The sequence below is a fragment of the Schistocerca serialis genome, chromosome 3 (assembly GCF_023864345.2).
Source record: "Schistocerca serialis cubense isolate TAMUIC-IGC-003099 chromosome 3, iqSchSeri2.2, whole genome shotgun sequence".
Lineage (NCBI taxonomy): Eukaryota > Metazoa > Arthropoda > Insecta > Orthoptera > Acrididae > Schistocerca > Schistocerca serialis.
The window spans coordinates 228246468-228262153 of record NC_064640.1 but is presented as its reverse complement, the minus strand read 5'-3'; the positions used below and the strand labels follow the sequence as shown (position 1 = coordinate 228262153).

Here is a 15686-nt window from a genome sequence, read left to right as displayed (position 1 = left end):
ATATCAGATATATGTACAGTATTTAACAATCATTTTCTGAGCATTGCTGGTGAATTAAATAAAAATTTAGTTTCTACAGGAAATCATATAACAATCTTAGCAAATGCCTTTCCGAGATTGATGTCTGAAATATTTCTCAGTGATACAGACAAGGGGGAGATTGAGTGAATAATTAAATCACTGAAGACTGCGGACTCTCATGGATATGATGGAGTGCCTAGCAGAATATTAAAGTACTTTGCTGCACATCTTAGCCCTGTATTTAGCCATATTTCTAATTTTTCGTTTAGGAATGGTCAGTTTCCTGAATGATTAAAGTACTCAGTAGGAAAGCCGCTTTATAAAAAGGAAGAAAGGAATAAAGTAGACAATTTTCGACCTATTTCTATGCCATCAATGTTTGCTAAAGTCATTGAAAATGCTCTGTATGTAAGGATAATTGATAATTTTATATCACACATTTTGCTATCAAATGTACAGTTCGGCTTTAGAAGTCATTTAACAACTCAAAATGCTATATTCTCTTTTCTCTGTGAGGTACTTGATGTGTTAAACAAAAGGTTTCGAGTACTAGGTATATTTTTGATTTAACTAAGGTGTTTGACTGTGTTGGTCACAAAATGTTGCTGCAGAAATTGGACCATTATGGAATGTGGGTAATAGCTCACAATTGGTTCACTTCTTACTTTAGCAACAGACAGCAGAAGGTCATTATTCACAGTGTTGAGAATAGTGGTGATGTGGAGTCTGAATGGGGTACGGTCAAATGGGAGGTCCCACAGGGATCAGTGTTGGGGCCACTCCTATTCCTTATTTATATAAATGCAATGCCCTCTAGTATTTCAGGTAACTCTAAAATATTTCTGTTTGCTGATGACACTAGCTTGGTAGTAAAGGATGTTATGTGCAACATTGGCTCAGTTTCAAATAGTGCAGTTCATGACATAAGTTCATGGCTTGTAGAAAATAAACTAATGCTAAATCACAGTAAGACGCAGCTTTTGTAGTTTCTAACACACAGTTCAAAAAAACCTGACGTTTTAATTTCACAGAATGGGCGTATGATTAATGAAACTGAACAGTTCAAATTTCTAGGTGTTCAGATAGATAGTAAACTGTCATGGAAAGCCCACATTCAGGATTTTGTCCAAAGACTTAATGATGCCATTTTTACTGTTCGAACGGTATCTGAAGTAAGTGATCGTTCAACATGAAAGTTAGTCTACTTTGCTTATTTTCATTCACTTATGACGTAAGCCTTATGTCATATGGTATTATATTTTGGGGTAACTCTTATCATTCTCAAAAGATATCTGTGCTTCAGAAATGCACAGTTTGGGCAATAAGTTCGCAAACCTCTTGTTGACCCCTGTTCACTAGTCTGGGTATTGACATTGGCCACTCAGTATATTTATTTTTTACTGTCATTTCTTATTAACAATGTGAGCTTATCCCCAAGAGTTAGCAGCTTTCACTCAGTTAATACTAGACAGAAATCCAATCTGCATTTGGATTGCACTTCCTTAACCCTTGTGCAGAAAGGTGTGCAGTATACTGCTGCAACCATTTTCAATGAGCTACCACAGGAGTTCAAAAATCTTAGCAGTCATCTATGCACTTTGAAATTGAAACTGCAGAGAGTCCTCATGTGTTACTCCTTCTATTCTGTCGAGGAGTTCCTTGAAAAATTAAGCTCATTCCTATGTTATATTGTTGATTGTGCTTACTCAAACTTATGGCTTGTCTTTTTTTGAGTTCATATACATTTTATTTTATCTGTTATTACTTGTATGTTGTAATTTCATGTTCTGACATGTTGCATGACCTTGGAGATTTGCTACTCAATTTGGTCCTATGGAACTTGATGTGTAAATAAAAAGAAAAAAAGAGCTGTGTATTTCATAGTCTTGTCATGCAAAGATTGTACATTGCGATTGTAAATTTTTGAAATTGATTCATTTGTGGGTTTGTAGCTATTTATTGCATTTACAGCATCTTTACTTCAAAGTCAGCCAATCAGGCGTATTTCTTTTCCTTTCTTATGTCTTCTCAGAAACTGGTACATAATTGTATATTTAGCATTATTTAATTCTGGTACATCCACCTTTGGCAAGTCCTTTTCTACCCATCTTTTTTTAATGTGTGTTGGCTTTTTCATGTTTGCCATTTGTATGAGAGAGACTAGCCTATTACAATTGTGGAACTTCCCTCTTCTGTTTAACTATAGCCTATGAAATGTAAATTCTTTTCATTAGTGCAGATGATAGAAATACACAAAGAATATAACAGAATCACTAGTCTGTCATACTGTCAGAAAATAATTTTTGGAGCAAACTTTGTTGCTTCAGTTAGTTATCAATAAGCTACTAATTTAATTGTCTGTTTGGCTACATAGGAACCTTACATGTTGTATGTTCTGAATTTCCAGCACATTTATCTCATTTCAATGACTTACAGTGTCATTCACTATTATAAAATAGTATTAACAAATTTGACATTTTTGTGGCTTGTGTTGTGTAGTAGTAATACTTGATCTGTACAGCTATTTTATTGGCAACCATTGCTGCCTGATTATTTACCATAATTGGAAAGCCATTAATGAAAAATCAAGATAAGAATAGGTTGAGGGTAAAACACTGAAAGAGTCTATACTATCTGATTTCCCATGCTGTATTAATTTTGTAAGTCTAACCTGGAAGAGGTCCAAAAATTCAAAAAGATTCTCAGAGGATACTGTTAACAAAGTATTTTATTCCTGTAAATGATTATAGCATCCTCTGTGAAGTATCTTATATGGAAACCAAATTGGGAAGGAATCAGAAAGGAATTGCAACATGTCAATAAATCTGATCACAAATAGTCTTCCAAAATATTTTGAAAAGTAAGTGGTAGGAGATAGGCAGGTTTAAAGTTGAAAGATACAAACTTATGTCTGCTTTTACAGGCTGATATCAAAACAGCATAATTTCATCTGTAGGAAATAAAACTAATTATTTTCTATAATTGTATTGCCAGTTAAAGATTTGCAATATGTATGGCCATTTCTACTAATTTTAAGAAAATACAATTAGTATGAGACACTACTCTTTCATCTAAAGTGAGAAAATTTGTACAATTATGTTGCTACTCTTTTTCAAATTATCTTCTTCTTCCCCATTATGAGGCAAATCATCCAGCAGCTGAGCACCGATTTCATCAATCAACAATCAGATTGTCACATAGATTAAAGTTGTATCCATTACACTCATGTCTGATGGCTGATCCGATTTATTCTTCAATGCCTAAAAGAAAAAAGTAACTCTCATCCCTAGGTTCTCACTGACCTTAATACACATCTCCAGATATTTACATAATTTCCAAATCAACAATCAGATTGTCACATAGATTAAAGTTGTATTCATTACACTCATTTATGATGGCTGATCCAATTTATTCTTCAAAGCCTAAAAGAAAAAAAAGAAAAAAAAAAAAAAAAAAAAAAACCTCTCATCCCTACGATCTGTTATCTTGTGGATGAATCTTGGTAAACATGGCAAATGTATTCTTAGTTGAGGCACATTGGATTATATAATCAATACTCATTTGGTTCATACAGTTTACACAATGTGGATATAATGAACTCGAAGAATACTGAGGAATTGATGCATACTGTAACAGGCAAAACTAAAAAAGGCCTGATGTTTGAAGTGAAGATGATAAAATTTTTCTGTGTGTTCTATTTATATTCAAAATAAACTCTTCCATATTTCACATTTTTATTGTAAGTGTTGGATCTGTTGTAACTTAAGGTTCTTTTTTTGTGCCCTTTTTCCCCAGGGACCTTTTACCTGTCTTAGTAATGCTCGTTATGGTATTGGTTGGGGAGCCCTGGGTGCAGCAGAGTTTTGCTTAGCAGAAGCACGTCGATATACACTAGAGCGTCACCAGTTTGGACGGCCTTTAGCAGCCACCCAGCTCATTCAGAAGAAATTAGCAGATATGCTTACAGAAATATCAATAGGTCTTCAAGCATGTCTTCATGTGGGTCGCCTGAAGGATAAGAATTTGTAAGTGTACTAATTTTTGAGGAATAAGAATTTGTAATATTGCTGATTTTAATCACAAAGAGAAAACAACATATTCAATCAAATCAAAACTTAATTTGAAATATGTTGAAAAAAACTTAGATAATCCAAACTTGTTCATTACTGAAAATAAATTTTTTAAATAAGGGTAAAATATAAGGTATATCAAAGAAAAATAACATTTTTCATCCTAGAATTCTGTCCTGTGGTATTAACTGCCTCTATAAAGACACATTGACTTGTAACTACTTTTATGTCATAATTTTCAAAGTTACACAAGAAATGCTATGTAATTCATTAGGGAATGAAGATGTTCACTTTCAACTCAGAAATTCCTGGTAACAAAACTCACTCAGGCTTAGTGTGATGCAGAAAGCAGTGGGTTATGCAGTCTAAAAAATAATGCACCCCTTATCCAAGTATGTGAAAAATCTAATATACAATACAATTAACTTCAAACGCAAACTGAAATCATGTCTGCTTGACATCTCCATCTCCATAGGAAAAGGATGGAATATTAGAGCTTAACATTGTCAATGATGAGGTCATTAGAAATAGGTTGGAGAGGAAATCAGCTGTGCCCTTTTAAAAGTACCTTTCCAATGCACTTTCCCAGCATTTGCCTTAAACTGTTTAAGCAAATCAAGGAACACCTAAATCAGGATGTCCAGGTGGGGATTTGAACCGAATGAGTTGAGTGTCTTACACTGTGCCATTTTGCTTGCATACAATTGAAAAATTTCTGAATGTACAAGACTGTAAAGTGTATGTGACATTGCACATATAGTTAAGTATAAATCAATGTATGTTGAAAAATGGAGATTAAAGATAGCTTAATATTAATTAAAGGACGATCATATAAATGGCTAGCATGTTACTATATTTTTCAGTGAGTAAGTCCTTTGTAAACTAAATGACTCATTTGATTAGAGTACTGTGAAATCATGTACTTAGTTACAGTATATTCTGAGGTTCATTATTACACTGCAAAGTTCCCAAGGAAGAGTACTAATTACAGGAACTGGACGCAAATTTGATGGAGGAGAGTTCAGATCCTCTCAAAGTTATTTATGTTTTCCTTTACTTCCATAAATTGATGTAGACATCTACATCTACATAAATACTCCACAAGACACTTTATGGTGCTTGGCAGAGGTTACCTTGCACAGCAGCGAGTCATTCTCTTCCTTGTTCCACTCGCAAATGGAGTGAGGGGGAAAAGACTGTCTAATTGCTTGTGTATAAACCCAAATTTACCTTATGTTTACTTCATATTCCTTACACAAGATGTACATTGGGCGCCGTAAAATTCTTCAGCAGACAATTGCAAATGCTGGTTTTCTAAACTTTATCAATAGTGTTTCACTAAAAATATGTCATCTTTCCTCCAGGGACTCCTATTCAAGTTCTCAGAGGATTTCCATAATACTCATATAATGATTGAACCTATCAATAACAAATCTAACAACGTGCCTCTGAATTGCTTCGATGTACTCTAATCTTACCTGGTAGAGTCTCAAAGACTCTAGTGGTATTCAAGAAGTATTCTGTAGGTGGCCTCCTTTAGAGATGAGCCATACTAAAAAGACTTCTTGCAATAAAACAAATTTGACCACTTGCCTTCCCTGCAACTGATGTCATGTGCTTGTTACATTTGATATTGCTTTGCAACTTAACACCTAGATATTTAATTTATGTAACTGCGTATTTGGTTCACATGGGGTACCACAGCCATACTTGCACGTCATGTGCTGGCTTTCAGATCGGCTGTATGCACTGTTTAATAACAGGGTAACTGCACAACACATCAACACCTACAATGCTTGAAAATGGCCTGCAAGGCCAAAATTGGGCAATCATGCAAGATATAATATAGGATGATTATAATTAAAATTAAACTTTCAAACCACTGTAGAAGTAACACCACTAGTCAGAAAGACGTCAAATTGTAACGGAATGTTATTGGAGAAGGGGAAAACATATGGCAGACGGAAAATAAATAGTTACAAAATGTAGCAATAGATGGCACTGTAAGCATTATAATTTAATAGTGGTCGACAAATGACAAATGAATCATACAACAATGCCTAAGGTGTACGTTTGACGTTAAACAAACTTAACTACTCAGTTTGCATGCGTGTACAGGTGTGATACTGTTAGTTACGTAAGCTCATCCACCACGGCAAGTTCATATCACATTGGATGGGAAAAATTGGTTTTTAATTGTCTTGAGGCCAAAAATCACATAAAAAGCATCACTTACATCAGTTTTTAATTGTCCTGAGGCCAAAAACCGTACAAAAAGCATCAATCAAAATCAGGTCACATTATTAATTTCTGTGTGACTGGTCCAAAAAATGTTCAGTATGCTGTCCACCATTTTCTGCAACAAGTTGAAATTGAGGAACAGAATGTTACACAACTGATGGAAGTGTTTCCGGAGTCACGTTCAGAATGTGTTGCACAGTGTGTGCCTTCAATGCTGCGAAGTTTGCAGTCGGAACACTGAACACATCATCTTTCAGGCTGCCGGACAGCCAGAAGTCATACGGTTATGATCAGGTGATCAGGATGGCCAGGCTGTAAGAAAATGGCGGCTGATAATTCTAGCAATTCTGAAATGGCATTTCAGCAGCTGCTTAACTGGATTTGCAATGTTCAGAGGTGTGCCATCTTGCATAAAAATGATCCTATCCACACATCCAGGCTTTTGGAGAGCTAGAATAACTAGATTGCGCAAGAGACACTCATAGCACTTACCAGAAGCACCTGTCTCTTCGAAAAAATATGGCCCTATGATAAATGATGCCGTAAACCCACACCACTCAGTGACCTTTTCAGGATGAAGTGGAACCGGTTGATTTGCGTGTGGATTTTCTCTTGCCCACATTCGAAAACTCTGTGTATTGACATACCCTGTCAGATGGAAGTGGGCTTAATCTTTCCACAAAATCTTCCCTGGCCAATCATTGTCCACTTCCATGCAAGCAAAGGTCTCTCTTGCTGGCAGGTCAACAGGAAGCAACTCGTGCACATGGGTAATTTTGAATGTGTAGCAAAGAAGAGTGTTTTGTAGGATTTTACGCACAATGCTCATGGGTATGTCCAATGTTCAGGCAATTCTCCATGCTCTACACCTTTGCACACCACCACTTGTCTCCTCGTGCACTGCTGTGGCCACTGCTTCCACTGACGTCGAATCAATTTGTTTCCTTTGTCTATCAGGTTGCTCACCAAAAGAACACGTCTTTTCGAATTTATCAATAATTTTCTCCAGACCCACGGCAGTCATTGGACCAACACCTTTTTTAAAACCCTACAGTGTCGAGTACTTCCACAGAATGATGTGTGCACAGTCATCGTTCTTGTAATACAGCTTTACAAGCAGAGCGTGATTCTGCATTGAGACAGTCATTGCAAACATCGCAGATGCGAAAGGAGGAAAAGCCATGTACCTGGAGTGTTTATACCAACTTCAATGTGTCGTGCGCATGACAGGTGTATTCATTTACCTATTCTGTCATATGAAGCACCATCTGTTGATCAATTTTCATACTATATTTTTCATCTGCCATACGTTTTTCCCCTTCTCCAATAATTTTCCATTGCAATTTGACATCATTCTGACTAGTGGTGTTATTTCTACAGTGTTTTGAAAGTTTAACTTTAATTATAATCACCCTGTAAAATGAATACTCGTGAAAATCATCTGAGGTTGAAAATTTCAAAATGTCCTTTAATGTGATTGCTGATAAAAAAACATGACTTTCGTGTGTCATGTGACACATTTGCAGATGAATAACATGCCCAGAACTTCTAAAATGGATCCTAAAAGTGTGCTTGTCATACTTACTGATAAGAGTAAGAATTTTCCAGTGTTGTATCATGAAACACTTAAAAGTTTAATTATTTATCAACAAGAATAATGTGTGGTAGCTTACCCATGATCACCTTGTAGACATTTGTTTAAGGAGTTGGGCGTCCTCACTTCTGCTTCACAGTATATTTATTACCTCATGAAGTTTGTTGTAAATAATCCATTACAGTTCATTACAGTACATTATGATGTACATAATTACAATACCACAAAGAAAAATGACATCCATTACTCCCCATAAAGGTTGTCTTTAGCAAAAGAAAGGCTGGTGTAATGCTGCAACAAAAATTGTTGATCACTTAATGAGGCATATAAAATGTCTGGCAGCCAGCAAAGCAGAATTTGAGAACAAACTGAGAAAGTTTCTCCTTGACACCTTCTTCTGTTGTATAGAAGAATTTATGTAATTCTAATGTGTTAAAGGTGATGGGTAAGAATTACCAAATCAGATCCGCATATATAAAAAAAAAAAAAAAAAAAACAAAAAAAACAAAAAAAAAAAAAAAACCCTTATAAATTTTGATGCCGTAATAATATTCACAAAATAATTTGTGATGGAATGTAAAATGACTCATTCCTACAAGATATTGATTTATATACAACAAACTCAATTTAAATTGTGCAATTTTTACTATTAAAATAAAATTGTTTTAAACATGAGATAAGTTAGTACATTTCACACAGTGACTGTCTCGGAGTATTTCAACAAATTTAAACGGGTGACGGGTGGGTATTGGGAAAAACTGAAGACCAAGCTTAAGAAAATTCCTCACACACCGGTTGCCTATAATATTAATATTATGAACATCCTTCTGTCAATATTGAGCTCACCTAGTAACCCAGGGGGGATGTCATAATACCAGAGGTATTATGGAGTAATGAGGAATATAACCTAATAGCATCTAGCAAAACGTTTTGGCCTTATGACAGCAGTGACATGTCATTGCTCGGGCTGTGTGAAACAGTGTGTGTAGATAGCCACCCTGATCCGTAACTACTCAACTGTTGACCACAACACACAGAAATTGGCCAGAAATGGATCCAAGAAACATACATATGGTATCCTATATGTGCTCAATATGATTAAGGTCAGGTGACCTGGAGGACCAGAAAACTTTCTCATTTCATGCAGTGTTCCAATTTGGGAGCAACTGGAGAAGGGAATGTCTTTCTAAAGGTACAAGTCACCTGGAGAGGGAGGTGAGAGATTTAGTGTGCACCTGATTGGGCTGAAGGTTGTTGTATCATTCACCAGTGAGGAACAGTGTTAGTCATACCAGGAACCACATTTAATTCCATGTACATGTCCACCATATGGTTATACCACTGCTACTGGCCTGAATGGTGTTCTTTTGGAAAAACAGCTCACGTGGTTTTTGGTGTAATTGTACCCCGCCACAAGAGTGTACCAGTGTGTTCTGCAGCTCGTCAGTTCAGGTAACTTTCTTTACTGTCAGTGTCCAGTGATGATATGAATATCCATGCTCTTTGATGTTCAATAAGCATGTGAGAGTGGTGACTTCTACACAGTATAGTGAGAGGATGATTGTGGGTGCTGACCAATCATCATTGTTGTTCATGGAGGTATGTTCCATCTCTGCAAATAAGTGAAAGGCAGTGTGTTTATCTCCATATGCCTTTTGCTTCTTTTGTCTGTGAAGCATCTTCAGTTGCATGTTATACATATTTCTATTTTATACATAAAATAAATGTGTGTTCGCCCTGATGGCTGAGAAGTCGGCGTGGCGGTCTGTCGTGTCATGGGGCCCGGTTTCAATTCCTGGCTGGGTTGGAGATTTTCTCCGCCCAGGGACTGGGTGTTTTGTTGTCCTCATTATCATTTCATCATCATCTGTGGAAGGCAACAGGAAACCACCACTGGAATCACTTCCCTAGACGCTCATGGGGTGGACCTCTCTGATGAGGGTTCCTCCATGACAAGACCTGCCATAAGGCAGAACACAAAGTTTTAGTTTTTATAAATGTGTTATGTAGTAGTTGCAGGATGTTAGTATGTAACATTTTGTCATGTTTTTCTCTTGTTTTTTAGATTAGAAGCAACGTTTGTATCACAAATTTTGTGATGTTAAATTATCATTTGGTGTTATGATTTCCAGTGTTGTTAGTCCATATGTGGTTCTGGAGATGTATTCATTCAGTCCCCATGCTCCAGCTGGCCGATTTCTGGTGTTTGCTCACCCACATTTATCATTTTTCATTTATTGTGTGTGTGTGTGTGTGTGTGTGTGTGTGTGTGTGTGTGTGTGTGTGTGTGTGTGTGTGTGTGTGTAGAGAGAGAGAGAGAGAGAGAGAGATCCGTCAATTAATTACTCTTGTCATGTTTCAGATTTCTGTTTATTATTGTTTTAGTGGCTAACATGATCAGAGAGTTATTGCTTGTGTTGATTTGGTCATTAATTACTTTCCTTTTCATTGCAAGGGCTCTTTGCATGTGGAAGCTTTCTTGTAATATGAGGAGTTTTGTTGTGATCGTTCACTCTAATGATTTTATGTGAGAAGAGTGAACAGTCACAACAAAAAACTCCTGACATTACGAGTAAACTTTCACATACAAAGAGCCCATGCAATGAAAAAGAAAGTAATTAATGATCTAATTAATGTAATCAATAACTCTCTGATCATGTTAGCCACTAAAACAATCATAAACAGAAATCAGAAACATTAACCAGAGTAAATAATTGATGGCTCTTTCTCCCCCCTCCCCCCTTCTCTCTCTCTCTCTCTCTCTCTCTCTCTCTCTCTCTCTCTCTCTCTCTCTCTCTCTCTGTCTCACTCACTCACACACACACACACACACACACACACACACACACACACACACACACACACACACACACACACACTTATTCACTTAAGGGAAAAAAAGACTGCTCTCACAAATAATGTAACATTTACACATAACAAAATACACACACACAAAACAGATGAAAAATATGAAACCACACATAAAAGGCAAAGATAAACCGCATGGTGATAGTTGGCAATACCACATACTGTAAACAAGCACATATTGATCACAAAATGAAAAGTGCAAGTAATGTGTTGTAATAAATGTGGGTGAAAAAACTGCCAGAAATCGGCCAGCTGGAGCATGGGGACTGAACGAACACAGCTACAGGACCACACATATGGACTAACAATACTGAAAATCGGAAGTAACATCAAATGATAATTTAACCTCACAAGATCTGTGTAATAAAAGTTGTTTGTAATCTAAAAAACAAGAGAAAAACATGACGAAATGTAACATAGTAACATATTGTAACTATTACATAATACATTTATTTTATGTATAAAAAGAAAATTGTATTACAGGCCACTGAAGATGCTTCATGAATAAAAGAAGTGAAACGTATATGGCATAAACAATCTAACTTTCATTGACTTACATTTTCGAAACGTACCTCCATGAAATTTGAAGCAACTAAGGAATGACAGAGGAAAAAATGACATTGTTGTTGTTCTGCATTGAACTGGCTGTGGCCCACCACTTAAATCTTACAACCTGCACTAACTAATGGAGCTAGTGGCAATCTCTTTCATCACTGTGTTATTTCTCATGACTTATGACATTGGTGGTAGTTATTTTCCCTATAAGCAAGTCCTCAGGAACACCCTTGAAAGAGTGGCATATGAAAAGCCCATCAATTGCATAGCCTCAAATGGAGTGTCTCACGTGCCATATACACATGATCTGATCTTGATGAAATATGCTAATATTGCATATCTTTAACATCCTGCTCTCAACTGTTATCCCAATGACCAGTACAAAATTTGATGACTGCCAGTCATGTGGCATGCCGAAGTGTTCACTTTGAAAACAGGACCACTCTCTTTCCTACACAGCAACTATCTCAAATTAATGTACTCATGGCATGACAGGTGCCAAGAGTGCAATTAAGTCATTCAGTGTACTCCGTATTCTGAGATTACAGAAAACTGCTGATTAACTTCAACAGAGGTCACATTTTGATAATTTAGAAGCTAGAAATGATTACTGCAAAAGCAGCATAGGTTATTGGATGTTCATATTCTGATATCACTAATATTTATCAAAAGCAAACTAATTATATTGTAACCTATTAGAGATTAGAGTTTGAAATATGATCAGTGAATTTCCTAGTAGCAGAGTGGCAACTCAGATGAAGGTTCGGAAAAGGTGATATGGACCTTGTTGGGACCTGCGGTTGTTATAGAATGCATTATGAAAGCTGTGGAATATGCCAGTATTTTTATTAGTCACATATGCTCCTTCATAGTTTATGGTCTCCCTACCAGATGTGGCGTTCCCAGGAAAACACAATCCATACCAACAGGTCAAAATCACGCTACAGTGGTTTGAGGGATATTTGATGTCCTGATTGCACATAATCTCAGTTGAATTGGTCTGGGGTGTCATTAACCATGCATTGGGGACATGGAGACTCCATGTTCTGATAATGTGCAGCTGTCTTGTATGTCAAGATGAGGCAGCTATCTATTAGGTGACTAGGTATAGTATGAAACTGGATGTTGTGATGCAAGAGTGGTCTCCTAATTATATGCTTCAGTTTCACCAACAAAAGTTGTCTTACATGAAAAGCCATTTGTTATTCCGTGTTTCATAATAATATAATAAAAATAGCTGTTCTCAAAATTTTACACAAATTCCTCACTTTCTCACTTACATATTATACCATCTTCATTTTCTCCATATAAGTAAAGTTTCTTTTTGTACATATTCTTTTAAGGTGTACTCCAGAAATGATATCAATACTGAAATGTAATTCCTGTGGAAAAGCTTTGGACATTGCACGCACTGCCCGTGACATGTTGGGTGGGAATGGCATTTCTGATGAATATCATATTATTAGACATGTTCTGAATCTGGAATCAGTCAATACATATGAAGGTAAGGTCATATACTTTTTCTGTCTTTTTCCTCTTTGTTTCCTGAATGCAAATAATGGACAACTGCACTTGATCAATCTGTCATAGGTACTCACGATATCCATGCTCTCATTCTTGGGAGAGCTATAACTGGAATACAAGCATTTAGCTAAAAACTGGACTAAATATTGTGTTGCTCTGAATATTTATGCATTGCTGTATTTTCTGAGGTATGTGTGACAATACTTATTCACTGTGATTCTAAAATATGTAAATAATACTGTACATATTTATTTATTTATTGCTGTATTCTGAATGAGAATATCCAGTGTGTTTTACTCAAAGTTTACCTGGAATAGAAAAAGTAAATCAGTCACCAATCCAAAGATTGCACTTTACCACCAAGCCACACTTACCTGCAATATGAAGTGTAAATTTTATGTCAACACTGTAAGTTCTAGTTTTCTGTCCATAAAATTTATTAATAATAACTGACACTGAACTAATGTTTGACTGTGTGTGGAAAATATAATGAGGAAAACAGGACATATAATTTCCTAACTCTGGCTATGATTCCTATACAATGAATAATGTTTGTAGAAGTATGAAGCCACAATTGTTTAGTTTATTGTTTATCCACAGATAAATCATATGTCTAACATCAGTTTGATACAAAGAGAAAACACAAGTAAAAGTTTACTGACAAGAATTAGGAAATAGATCTGCTGTTCACTTGCCCCATGGGTGATGCATCTGTTCATTTAAAAGATTATAAGATCACACTAACTTTTATTATTGACTTTCAAGTACTATGTAAGAACATGTTATTTCTCATAAATACTGAACATTTACTGGAAACACTGACTTCTGTTTCTGAAATGTTCAATATACTGTCTTCTTTCATAAACAGCACTGCACCCTGCTGCTGATTTTTATAGACTTACTAGCTGACAAACCCAGCATTGCGTGGATATTAATTTTGCCAATTTTCTATTAGAAATGAAACCTTGTATGTATTTGAGCAGTATACTTGGTGTGAGATGTGCAGTTTTGTGAACATCACTATGGCAATGCCTCTCCATATCTCTGTAGGCAGCTATAGTTTTCGTCTAATGCCGTTTGTGCTTCACAGTTCAAACATGCCAAAAGCACAAGCAGGTGTAAGGGATTACCTTAAGTTGACTTGACTAGGAGTGTTTTAGTACTTAAGAATAAGTTTATTTAAATGTCATGCATGATGCAAAAGTTTCTCCTGATCTGTATATCATACAATGATATAATTTTATAGCTACATTCAGCAGCTTTTGTGGATAGTGTCTGCAAAATGTGTTGTGAATAGAGTTAGTAGCAAAGGAGTAAAAAATGTAAATGTCATGCACAATGTAGCAGTTTTTCATGCATCTCAGCGTTAATGAAGTCATATGTCCTGAACTGTGGTGGGTAGGTGGTTCTTACCCCTCAGCAATTGTTGCTTGACAGTAATGGATATGTATATCATGTTTGGTTGAAATTGGTCCACTGGTTTAAGAGAAGATGTGGAACATACAAAACAAACACACACACACACACACACACACACACACACACACACACACCAGCAGCAGTAGCAGCAGCAGATAGTTTTGAAAGCTAGGGTATTTTTGTATAATTTTATATGTTTTGGCCGTACTAACAGTTTTGCCCCCAGAAAATAGGCACTGGGAAGAAATTCTGTCTCATAATTTATTGTTTTATCAGGTGAAGTTTTCTTTTGACGCAACAACAACTTTCTCTGACAAAACTACTGCTAGATGCATGTAAACTAACCTGCTTGTAAAGGTGTGTTTACATCTGTGTAACTTTATGTGTGCACTATAGTTCAATTCTTTTATCTTGGCGCCTCGCGCATGCCCGCCCAGATGCGGGAGATCGCTGCGTTGCCAGTTGCACACGATGCACGCACCAAGAGAAGCAGTGCCATAGTATAGAATAGTTCGCAAGCTTACATTTAGGGGGGAGCGCGCAGTTCATGAAGTAAAGCTACCACGTCCGCATTAACCCTTTTGCTGCTACAAAGACGTGCTCCCTGCATTCCGCACTGTGCGCGTTTGTCACTGCACTGCTCGGCTGTGCAGACACATGGTGTTCTGACTGCTTTGACACACTTATCATTCGATTTCACAAAAACTATTTGGCCCAAAAATTAGATTTTTACACATCTTCTTGACTGATACCTTCCCCCCATAAATGACTTAATTTTGTTTTGATGTTCAACGCAGTTATTATGCAGCATTAAATATAGTAAACCATTGCACGAAATTTTTGAAGAGTTTGCAGAGGTAAAAGTCCATAGAGTATACTTTCCGTATGGTCGATTTTAGTTGCCACAGCGTTGAGAATGAAATGTGGACAAGATACCTGAATTTCACGTAAAATTTACTGTATAACAATATCTCATTTAATTTAAGTACCACATAGGTGTCGTATGTAATATTGAGAAATGTTCCATCTTTCGCGACTGTAACAAAAGTTTTATTTACACTGGGCACGTTTGGCTTTATTTAAAAGCACTTCAAGCGATCAAAAGGAAGTAGACAAAATACATTAAACAAAACTGTGGACTTACAAAAACATTAGGACTCCATCTATCAGTGAAGTGTTCTGAGCTATGTCAAATATAATTTTTGTGTGTGGCACACACAAACAGCATTTATTTGCTAAAACACTGATCAGCTGACACAAACGTTGAATATTGTGTTACCGCAGCACAAAACTACGAAAGGTGACGTGTCAATGGAGGAGACAAAATACTGTCCTCTGAAGACGCTTCAAAAGAGAGAAACGCATCTGGTCTAAATAAGTCGCTTATTACAGTT

The 15686-nt window shown here is 36.4% G+C and overlaps 1 protein-coding gene across 3 annotated transcripts in view; it reads left to right on the top strand.

Moving 5' to 3' along the window:
* The window catches only part of LOC126469964 (glutaryl-CoA dehydrogenase, mitochondrial-like), a 925249-nt gene that overhangs the window by 898259 nt on the left and 11304 nt on the right, over nt 1-15686 (top strand). Inside the window, exons 7-9 of one of the 3 annotated variants that reach the window (XM_050097389.1) lie at nt 3817-4046; nt 12693-12853; nt 12940-13029. The exons of 1 other annotated variant lie outside the window; for it this stretch is intronic. In XM_050097389.1, the coding sequence (XP_049953346.1) occupies nt 3817-4046; nt 12693-12853; nt 12940-13004 (456 nt within the window). In that variant the 3' untranslated portion in view covers nt 13005-13029. Of the gene's footprint in view, nt 1-3816; nt 4047-12692; nt 12854-12939; nt 13030-15686 lie in introns of those variants that run through there. One more of the 3 variants, XM_050097388.1, reaches the window with a different exon arrangement.